Here is an 11412-nt window from a genome sequence, read left to right as displayed (position 1 = left end):
ATATGAATTAGGTTCCTATTATCCTATACTCCTTATTATTTACTTGCGAGAATTAATATTGAAGTGTACAAATATGCATGTATTGGAAGCACAATGAACTTCAAAACCACAAAACAAATATATTTTTTATGAAGTTTCCATAGTTAGGCCATAAGATTTTCATGTACAATACTATTCAAATATTAAATTATATTTATTTGCTTTTGATGCTCCTACACTGTCGGTCTTCTGTTATGATGAAGTATCTTATTCTCTGAGAACATATTTCAAGATACCAAGCTGAGATGGATGGTACTTGACCTTCAGCTATGATATTTATTTTATCAAAAGAAAAAAATGTATGTTGAAACACTAATATCACAAGATTAGCAAAATCATAACCTGCATTAATGCATTTAGTATATATAATATATCACTATATACCAACTAATCAGTATACAATTACAAGCAAGTTATTCTGCAGCAGGATACAAACTAACGTGACAACAGTCGACCAAACTAGTCTTGGAATTCAAAGATGAAAATAATAAACCAAGCCAACAAACATTTTAAAATGTACAGTAACTCTAGAAGACATTTCCTAAATGTTGACCCCCACGCATTAATTTTTATACTACATATATGCATCCCTCGTGTCTTGCTTGTATATGGTTTTGACTAGGCTAGCTTTGCCCATAGCTATGTGCAGGTACGAAACTAAAAAACGCTTGAAAATCATAAACCACATTTTGATTAAACTTGTGGTGCAGCGGGGGGAGAGGGAGAGGTACCAGCAGGCTCAATTCTAAGCATCATGAATCCTACTCCCCTGCTTGAACCATCTTCATCATCATGGTATGCATAAGCAAACCCACCATGCCTCGTCAAATCCATCCCCGCAGTCTCATCATCCCTCGAAATTCTCAACAGTTTCATCTTATGAAGCCCATAGAACAACGGCGCCATGGTCGCCGTAACCCACCCGCACACCACCAATATCTGAATCACCTGCGCCGCCAGCAGCCTCCCTCCGCCACCCATCAAAGCCCCGAACGGCCTTCCAACACCGTAAATCTCCTCCACGTACACTTTCTTCGCAAACAATCCCGTGAAGAAAACCCCCCAAGCTCCGCACCCGCCGTGAAGCTGCGCCGCCTCCAACGGATCATCGTACTCTACCTTCGCGGCAAGCTTATTAAGCCAAATCAAAACCCACGCCGCCACAAACCCGCAGACAATCGCGGCCCACGGTTCCACAACGGCACAGCCCGATGTAATGGCAGCGAACCCGCCAAGCAGGCCGTTACACACGTCAATCACGTTCCAGTGGCCAACCAATAACCGCTTGCTGAACAACGTCGTCAGAGCCGCAGTGCTCCCAGCCAATGTCGTCGTGACAGCTGTCCTCCCTATAGCGCTCCATTGACCATAATACCCTCCACTTTCATACCCCTTGTCTATTGTCACAAACGAACCAGGGTTGAAGCCGTACCAGCCGAACCATAACAAAAACGTACCAAGCACAACTAAAGACGCGCTGTGGCCACGTAAAGCAACCGACCGGCCCGAACGGTCGAACCGGCCGATTCTCGGGCCTTCAATTAAAGCCCCCCACAGGCCCGCTATCCCGCCAACCATGTGAACAACGCCTGAGCCCGCGAAGTCGATGACTCCAGACCCGAATAAAACATTTCCGTGGCTACGAGTCGCGCTGGCCCAACCGTCTGAGGACCAGAACCAATGCGAAACGATGGGGTAAACGAAACCGGTTAAGAAAGAAGAGTAGATAAGGTAAGCCACGAACTGTGTTCTCTCGGCGATGGAGCCGCTGGTGATTCCTGCGGCGGCGATGGCGAAGGCCCACTGGTAGAGGAAGAAGCTGTAGTCGCCGAAGGGAGAGATGGTGATTCCTGCGTCGGCGATGGCTAAGACCAACTGGTAGAGGAAGAAGCTGGAGATAGAGGAGCCCATCGGGTAATCTCGTAGGCGGAAGTTTGGGCGGCCGATGAAGCCGTTGGAGGGGCCGCCGAAGGCGAATGCAAAGCCGAATAGGTAGTAGGAGAGACCGCCGGCGACGGCGTCGAGGACGTTGGTGAGCATGATGTTCATGGTGTTTTTGGCTCTGACGGAGCCGGCGCAGAGCATGGCGAAGCCGAGCTGCATGGCGAAGACAAGATACGCTGAAAACAGAAGGTAGGTGTTGTCGACGGCGTAGGTTGTTTCGACGAGCTTTCTAGAAATGGAATCGAATTGTGCGCAGAGGTAGTTGGCGGCGGCGGTGTCGTTGATGAGTGGGGCAAGGTCGTTGGCGGAGCAAGAGAGAGAAGCCATGCTTTGGCTGTTAGAGTGAGACAAGAGTATGGAGAAGAAGTGATGGCGGCAATGATTTAATATATACTTAGAATTGATGAGGGCCACTTGCTGTTATTTTATCTCTTTGGAGTTCAGCTATTAGGGTTAGTGGTTTTGAGAGCTGCAGAGGGAATCTTTCAATTATAAATCACATGCGCGAATAAATCCTCCTCAAATATTGTGTTGGAATCCTACAGATTGAGTTCGGGATTCGTTGGCTCCTCCTCAACCCTACGCATTTAGATATCTTTCCTCTCCTTTTTTCTGGCTCACTCACTCTGCTACAACTCTTCTTCTTTGCCTTTCTTAGTCTTTGACAGTGAAATTATATATATTTCAATGGATGATAATTTTTTATTTTTTAAAATAAAAAATATTATAAATTCAATGTTTCGCTGCTTTGTTTGTTTTTATAAATATCAGATAACTCTCTAAACGTCAAACATATATATTTTTAAACATTATGGTGAGTACATTAGTTAACAAATCAATAAATAAATTTTGTATCAAATTTTTTCATGGAGTTGGCTGCGTAAATATTATGTTTCTTATGAAACATTTTCACTTTTATTTCTTAAATAGTAATATATATGTAAGATACGAAAAGGATATAATTGAAAAATAATTAATATTATCTTAGTCTTTTAAATTAAAAATTAAAAGTGGATAAGTAAAATAAATAAATAAACAGATAGAGAATATACCTTACATTACAACCATTTTAGCTAAACTAATATATATATATATATATATATATATATATATATATATATATATATATATATATATATATATATATATATGTTATTAATTGTTATATATATCAAATAAGTATTATATGTTCAGTATATTAATGTTAATTAAGCTTTGGATGGTTCATTTTTAGAAAACTGAACACACTATATGTTTGTGTAATAATAAAAAGTGTTTTACCTACATTTCAAAATCCATTCTTTCTCCTTATAGCATTATACTTTATTTCTTCTAAAACTCTCTCCTTAATTAAGCTTTCAATTTAACTAATAGTTTTAAATTTAAACTTTAAATATACAGTTTGAGATTAAATATTTAAAAAAATTGTCACCTGTAATAAAGATATTTTAAGTCGAACAATATTATTCTGGTGAAAGATATTTGCCGCCTCGTACTAAACAAAGCTTCTAGATACACCCATCCTTATTAATATTCTCTCAACAATTTCATATCACAGTTCTGAGACAGCAATAATCTATTGGGAAATAACCAAAGTCCCACATCGACTGTCTCAATCTTTGGAGTACGGCTTATATATCTGTTGGGCAACTTCACTTAATGCCAATTGGTTTTAACATGAAATCTAACATGGTATCAGAGCAGGTTCTGACCTTGGGACCTCGTCTTCGTTTCCGTTGCGACACGCACCAAGTCCAATCCAATAAGGATTGGGCGTGATAGGTGCATGGAGACTTACTAGCCGAATATTAACCTCATGTCCCTTAAATTTTATATATATTCCGATATTTAAGCAGGTTGATCTCCATATTCACACTAGATGTAATTATTATTAATTTATTTTGGTTAAGGAAAAATTAGGATTTCAGGATAATTACCCCAATCGAAATAGTGCAATATCATAATATTAAACAAATTCAAACTCCCATCATGTATATATATTATGAACAAAAATAACAAGAGTTTAACCCTGAGACTCAAAATGATCATATAAAATCGTTTTATATATATATTATCATTTAATTATAAATTATTAATTTTATGATTTTTAAGATAATTTTATAAAAATCAATAATTTATCATAATTTTGGGTCAAAGACTACCGATTTTCTATATATATCAGTTAGCTTCTATTAACTGAAAAAAACATAAATCTACTTTAAAAGAAAACTTTAAAATATTTATCATATCTAAAAAAATAAATTATTATTAATTTATTACTTAAAATTTACTTTTTGTTATTTATGTATATTTGTTATGTTTCAATATAATCTAAATGTACAACACGAGTCTTCAATAAACAAATCTGTATTTGAATAAAAAGAAAATCGAAACTTGAACCAAAGTGAAACCCGCAGCACCCACCAATGTGGCAAAACCAAAGGCCAACAAAACGAAAGCACCACGAACCACCGCAACATCACCACGATCCACAATGAAACTCACCGCAATGCGAAACCACCGCGAACCTCCGAGGAATCTCACTGCCGCGTTCGCGCTCAGATCACTCTGTTGTTGGGTCTGTTATTCATGAAGATTCATCTAACAACTCCGCAGACACCTTAAACGACGACGTCGTTGAAGCCGTCATGACAAAGATGGAGACCCAGCTCTAGCACCTCTTCGACCGCCTTCATGCGCCACCGACGTTCGTCATCAGCAACACGTTTCTCTTCTGGGTCGTCGCCGTCGGGAAACACGGGCACGAGTGCACCATAAAAATTAGGGTTATTAGAAAAAACGAACGATTTTGTGAAATTGAGGCAAAAGGGTGAAATGGGTCAACCTTGGAAGTTCAATTTGAGGAAGCATCGGAGGAGTCTGAGATTTTGGGGTTGGGAGGAACAACAGTGTCGTCTTCTTAGATCTGAGGCTTAGATCTGAGTTTTCTGAGAACGAAGAAACCGGAGAGCGTTGTCTGCACCAAACCCTACCTGGTCGCGCAGGTGACGTGGCTCGAGGACCGCCCTTCTCCTTCCACCGTTAACGGCGACGGCACCGTTTACATGGCATCCGCGGATGGGAGGATTAAGGTTTGGAGGACGGAAGGCGAGGCGAAAGGACACAAGTTTGACGGAGGTGGTGGCGCGGTTGGACGGTGGTGAGAAGTTGTTTTCCATTAAAAAAATAAAGAATTGAATTTTTTAAATAGTTTAAATAATAAAAAATAATATATGGGTAATTAGGTTTGATTTTAACAGAATAAAATTAATTATAATTAATATCAAAAATAAATTTTAGATAATAAATTAAAAATAACCTATGGAAAATATGTTTTAAAAAAAGTAATAAAAATATAAAATAGGACACTGTCAATAATATAAAAGCGGGTAAGATCACCAATGAGTCAATATTTCGCACAACTCGTTATGGTTTGCATGATAACTCTTTTGTTTTGTTATATTTTTAACTATAAGCAATCATCTATCAATTGTTCAATTGTAAGTATTCAAATAGTAAGTTATATATGACCCAGTATAAATAGATGCGGACAGTCAATGAAAAACATTATAATTTGTTCTGGATCATATATATAGTTTAACTAACTTAAAAGATCCAGCTCAAATGTAATATCCATTGGCACAAAAATTTAGTTTAACAGATAATAACCAATTAAATAACAGTATAATTAATGAATTAACTATCATCCTAAATGATTAATCTTACTCGTGATAAAGAAGCTTCCAGATCTTGTATATATTTTAAATTTTGCATACATCTAAAAAAGAAAGCAGAAACAAGAGAGATTAGTATCAAATGTGAACTACACCCATTGGGTCAGCCAATATAAAAGGGGTTAACTGAGTTGGGCAAACATTCCTATTGACAAAGGCATTTTCATGCATTGCACCGTATTTGACAAGCCAGTTCGCGCATGCATTATCTTCACGAAGAGTATGCCTATAAGAGATCGTCCACTGCAAATTCATGATAATTAAGACCGATCGTGAATATGTTGAATCAAGCTGGCAGAAAGGAATTTTGTCCATACAACCTTCAATTATCTAACAGAAATAAATTACTAGTGTATAGATATAGGAAATGGTGAAAGGAATTTTTTTTTTACCCAAAAGTTTAAGGAAAAAATATTGACCGATTTCAGTATAAATAATATATCACGATTAAAAGACAACTTCTATGAGTTTTTAAAATGTAATTTGACTTTAAAAGATTACATGATATCAAATATAAATCGTCTATATATGATTATATAGACAAAATTTATTCTTCTCACTCTTGTTTATATGAAGTTATAATATTTATACTAAAATATCAATTTTCTTGATAAAAATTACTATATATTATTAAAAACAAGTAAAATAACAATCATCCTCTTCTGTTGGTAGTTTTCTTAATAATGAGTCAATGAGATTATTTTAGAACTCAATTATCATTCGCATAAATAACAGTTTTGTTGTCCTAATCCAGCTGATAGCTTTGCTCGAGGGTGAAATCAGTCAGTACAACTATCTATTGATGCCAAATCCATTATGCTGCTACTGTTCATTTTTTTAACGTACTAGTGGCAAAGAAGAGAACATTTAAATTCAGTTCTAATTATGTAGCTACAATTAATACACAGCTGCTAGGGGTATTCATGGACGTGTTTATATATTCCTTATTCTTATTTGATCTAAAATTTTGACAAAAATCATTTATTTGAATCAAATTTAATCTATAAATTAAATAAGACTGGGTTTGCTTAATTTGTTTTATAGTATATATTTCAAAATAAATAATTTTTGTATTAATATAATATCATGTTATGTAAAATAATATCCATTAAGTTAATTTTTGTTTTACAGAAAAATATCCATTAAGTTAGTAAATCTTATTATTACTGTATAATTGTTAAAAAACATGCAAAGCAAGCTACTTCCGGAACCTTCAGATCGTAGACACAGATAACAGTTTGAGTTCTGTGCAGAGCATCTCAACCTTGGCCGAAAACACAAACTGTTACGACATCAAGAGCTACTACAGCAACGAATGGGGCACTTACTTCTACTATGGTGGGCCTGGGAACAATCCTCAGTGCCCCTGATTATAAACTATATACAACGTATATATATCAATGTACTTCAGTTTCAAACAATCCTTCTACTCTAAATGTTTCATTCTTTCATTGTACGTAATTATAGAATTAATATTGTGCTATATATTTCCATTCTTGTTTCTACCACTTCCACTGTTTTGTTTGTTTCGATCGATGAAAGGGCCGGAAAAGGAAATTTTGAGTTGTAGTCAACAATAAATATGGAATTTGCATATCTATGAATGCAAAAAAACACGATTGGAAATGGCTAGTTTGACGGCTAAATATGATGTCTGAAATTTTACGCATATCGATTTCTTTTTATTCTCATAATTTTTTCTTAAGAGAGAGTGATATTATACAAACTTTTTAGTTAAGATGCATTAGTATTATACACCAAAAAATTTAGAAAAAACCCCAATAATTTTTTGTGCAAAAAAAATTGCATTATACACCAAAATTTTTAGAAAAAAAACCCAATAATTTTTTTGTTCACTTAAATTTAATTATTTAAGGGATATTGTATTGAACGAAGAATGCTTCTTTTAAACATTCTTCTGGGTAAAATTTACATGTGAGTCACAAATAGAGTGTGTGATTAACATTATTTGTAGATCATGCCACACCTACTGGTAACATGTGAAATGGTAGCAACAAAGTATGGATGAAATTTGTCTTTATTTAATGAATATCATTTATTAATTAGTGAAACTTATACAATTTTTTCAAGTATTAAAAAGATCGTTAAAAAGAATAGATTGAGTAATTAATAGGTTATTAAAATACATCTATACATTCAGGTGTTTTTTCTTTTTCCTGCACTTTTGAAATTGCTTCCAGCACTCCCCATAAACAATTCAGGAAATGCATAAAGCAATTTGCTGATTGATCACCGTCAGGGGAGATTGAGAGCTCGCGGGATGGACCAGTCCGTTATCATAGAAAGTAGTCCGGTTTTCAATATCAATGGAGAAGAAAATACCCATTAACAAGTTTGTTGAATTTTCATCATTTCTTGTATTAATTTAACACAGCATTCTTCTCTTATCACTCTACGTGTATGTCAATATATATATATTCGTTGAGGATAAGTATAAGTGTATTCTGTGGAGTAACAACTGTAGACTCAAAAGTTAGGATATCATATCTTAGAGATTATTTATATTTTCAAATAATCTAAATCGTATAAACTAAATAATTTTTAGTTTTTATCTTGAGTTAGAGATTATTTGTGTTTACAATCAAGAAAATAAAAAAATAAAGACAAGCAACAGATAAGAGATATGTATGAATAAGAGTGATTTAATTATGATTTTACGTATCATTTTTACCTAATTCATATTTTAAGTAAGAAATCCTAGTTGCCTATTAACTATGCAATCTTTATGAACTCTATCATTCTATAAGTCAATTAATTATGAGAAGATGGTAAAAAATACAATTAACTAATAATTAGAGTGACCAATTCTAATATAGAAGTGAAAATGATAGAAAGATACAATTAATTGAATAACATCGAAGAACTTTATTAAAAATAAGAATTAGAATACATGAATACAACTGCATCATAATCCAAGTTCTAAGAGATTTAACCAACCATAGCCATAGAATAACTAAACAATATACAATATTGCATTATAAAAATAAAAGAGATATAAAAAATCCTTATATATTCATACTTCAATGGCTCCTGGTACACTTCTCCTCTCAAAAGCTCTTAATATTCATAAAATGTATAATGAATTTTGAATCCATCAAGTACAAATTCTAACTTCTTATTTATAGACTCCTAAAGATAATTATTTTAATTAGGCACACACACTATATATATATATATATATATATATATATATATATATATATATATATATATATATAATCTAATATGATCTATAAAGATAATTTTTCTTAATTAAGATTACGATGGTCAGGGTGATATTCACCACGATCATTATCGAAATCCTAGCGTCGAAGCTTAAGTTATTATGAAATGACAAAGACCCTCATGATTGATCGTGATCTTCTTAGATGACCTCAATGTACCATAACCGTTATCAAGTAAAAATAATATCAAATCTTCCTGAAATTATGTATTTTTCAATTTTTTCACTTGATTGAATGATTATTTTTGCAAAGTACAAAATTAAAGTCCAAATGTAAATTTTGTAAAAAAAAATACATAAAATAACATAAAAATTCATATAAAATATCACTCAAATTATAATTTATCATTTCCTTTTTTTATAAGATTGGATATAAACATATAGGTAATTATGGATAACTATATTTCCCAATTCAACGGATGAAACAATGATAAGAAATTAGAGGTGATTTGATCTAATCCAGCCTAAGAGCTAATGATGAAGATGGCTACGGACTATCCCTTGCCTAGTATAAATGCGGGAAGGAGTCATCAAAGTTGCTATCACAAAACAGTTAGTGACAAGCTGAAATCATGGGAATACACTCATTACATGAAAATAATTATTTTGCACATTCCCCCACAATTACATATGCTTAAAAAAAGTTATATTCATTACATAACTCGTTGGAAGCTCTCCAAGATCAACATTAACTTAATTGATTGAATGATTAATTATGACATGAGGCTATTGGGTGGTCTGTCATCTCAAGCTTTTCGAAGGAACTTGACTGGAAGGTCGAGGTCCACAAGAATGGCGTGAGTGAGCATCCTCCATTTTTTTATTTTAAACTAGTTAAAAATACACACTTGAATCTCCTTGTTAAAAACAACTTGAAATTCTAAATAATATTAGTGTCTTATTAATTTCTTAACTAACATTTCTCCTTTTCTATGCTTGCCCCAGCTTATAGTCTTGCTACATTGCCAGGATACGTACCCTGATGTGTTGGACTAATGTAATAGTTGAGAAAAAATATAAGAGATAAAAATCTTAGTTTTTTTATAGGGTTTAGGGTTTAAGGTAACATGAAAAAATTAAAACATATATGTATATAAGGAATTAATTTAAAATAATGGAACAATTTTAAGCATCTCCATATATGTGTGTGTTAAAATATTGCAAGCATGTAACTTATTAAAACATTTCTTCTGAAAAACTGTAGGAATATGTGTGTGTAACCAAATTCATAATGCTACGTACATTTTAAACCACGGCTTTGTATAGAGTTTTCTTTGAATAATTTTCTCTTAATAAAATAATTAATACTTACACATTTTCTTTTTAATACACTCTCCTTACTTTTTACTTTAACAAAAAAAAAAGTGTGTAGAAAAAAAATGGCGTGTAAGAAATTCTGTTCATCAATATATATTATCCGATTTAGATTCTGGTTTATTAATTAATTGGTTAGCCAGAAAAATAATGATGATAACATTGTTGGAAATAAGACTTTTTATGTTTAGGAAAAGTGTTTAGGAATATTGGAGACTTTGAATAAAAATTTGATAGGAATGAAAATTCTTTATGAAGGAGAGAACTTTGTATTTTTGCTTGATACAAATGTATAAGATTACATCTCTATTTATACTACTCTAAGGAGAACTCTAGACACACTAATTCTAGAGAGTTCTCAACTCTAGAGATCCAAAGAATATTCTAGAGAATATTACAACCATAAGAAATATCTAGACACTCCAAACACTACAAGAATTCTCTAGAAACATGACCCATAATTACTTAAGCCCAAAATAACTAAGTCCAAGGAACCAAATAATTAATTTAGGCCCAAATCAAGTTTATATTTCAACATCCCCCTTAAACTTGATTTGTGACTCCAAGCATACTCCTTAGCTTCACGAAAGTTTCCAACTTGAGTGGCTTTGTGAAAATGTCGGCAGCTTGATCTTGAGACATCACATACTTCAACTTTACCTCCTTCTTCTCAATGCATTCTCTTATGAAGTGGTAACGGGTGTCAATGTGCTTACTTCTTTCATGAAAGACTGGATTCTTTGCCAAAGCGAGTGCTGATTTATTGTCAATACATATTTCCGTAGGTTCTTCTTGTGGCATTTTTAACTCTTTCAACAAGTTCCTTAGCCAAATTGCATGACAAACACATGATGTGGCAGCGACATACTCGGCTTCACAAGTTGATAGTGTGACTATTGGTTGCTTCTTTGACATCCAAGTGAAACCAGTATCTCCCATAAAGAACACAAAACAGTAGTGCTCTTTCTATCATCCAAGTCTCCACTCCAATCGCTATCACTATAGCCAACAATGTTATAATTGTCAGAAGAGTAATAGTGCAAGCCAAAGTTTGTTGTACCTTTGATGTATCGAAGGATTCTCTTTGCCGCCTTGAAGTGAGTTGTGGTTGGAGCTTCCATGTAGCGACTTACTACT

The 11412-nt window shown here is 33.8% G+C and overlaps 1 protein-coding gene across 1 annotated transcript; it reads right to left on the bottom strand.

The window, feature by feature from the left end:
* Nucleotides 1-357: 357 nt before the first annotated feature.
* On the bottom strand, nt 358-2546 carry AMT1.5 (ammonium transporter AMT1.5). Its single transcript, XM_006589152.4, has one exon. It carries the CDS (start codon nt 2308-2310, stop codon nt 733-735), a length of 1578 nt encoding a protein of 525 aa, XP_006589215.1. The 5' UTR covers nt 2311-2546; the 3' UTR covers nt 358-732.
* Between the last annotated feature and the right edge of the window lie 8866 nt (nt 2547-11412).

The sequence above is a fragment of the Glycine max genome, chromosome 10 (genome assembly GCF_000004515.6).
Source record: "Glycine max cultivar Williams 82 chromosome 10, Glycine_max_v4.0, whole genome shotgun sequence".
In the NCBI taxonomy this organism is placed as follows: Eukaryota; Viridiplantae; Streptophyta; class Magnoliopsida; order Fabales; family Fabaceae; genus Glycine; species Glycine max.
The sequence above is the reverse complement of the archived record's forward strand: the minus strand, read 5'-3'. Positions and strand labels throughout refer to the sequence as shown.

Bases quoted from the DNA above. Each gene is read 5' to 3' on its own strand.
- AMT1.5 (XM_006589152.4), bottom strand. From the start codon at position 2,310: ATGGCTTCTCTCTCTTGCTCCGCCAACGACCTTGCCCCACTCATCAAC.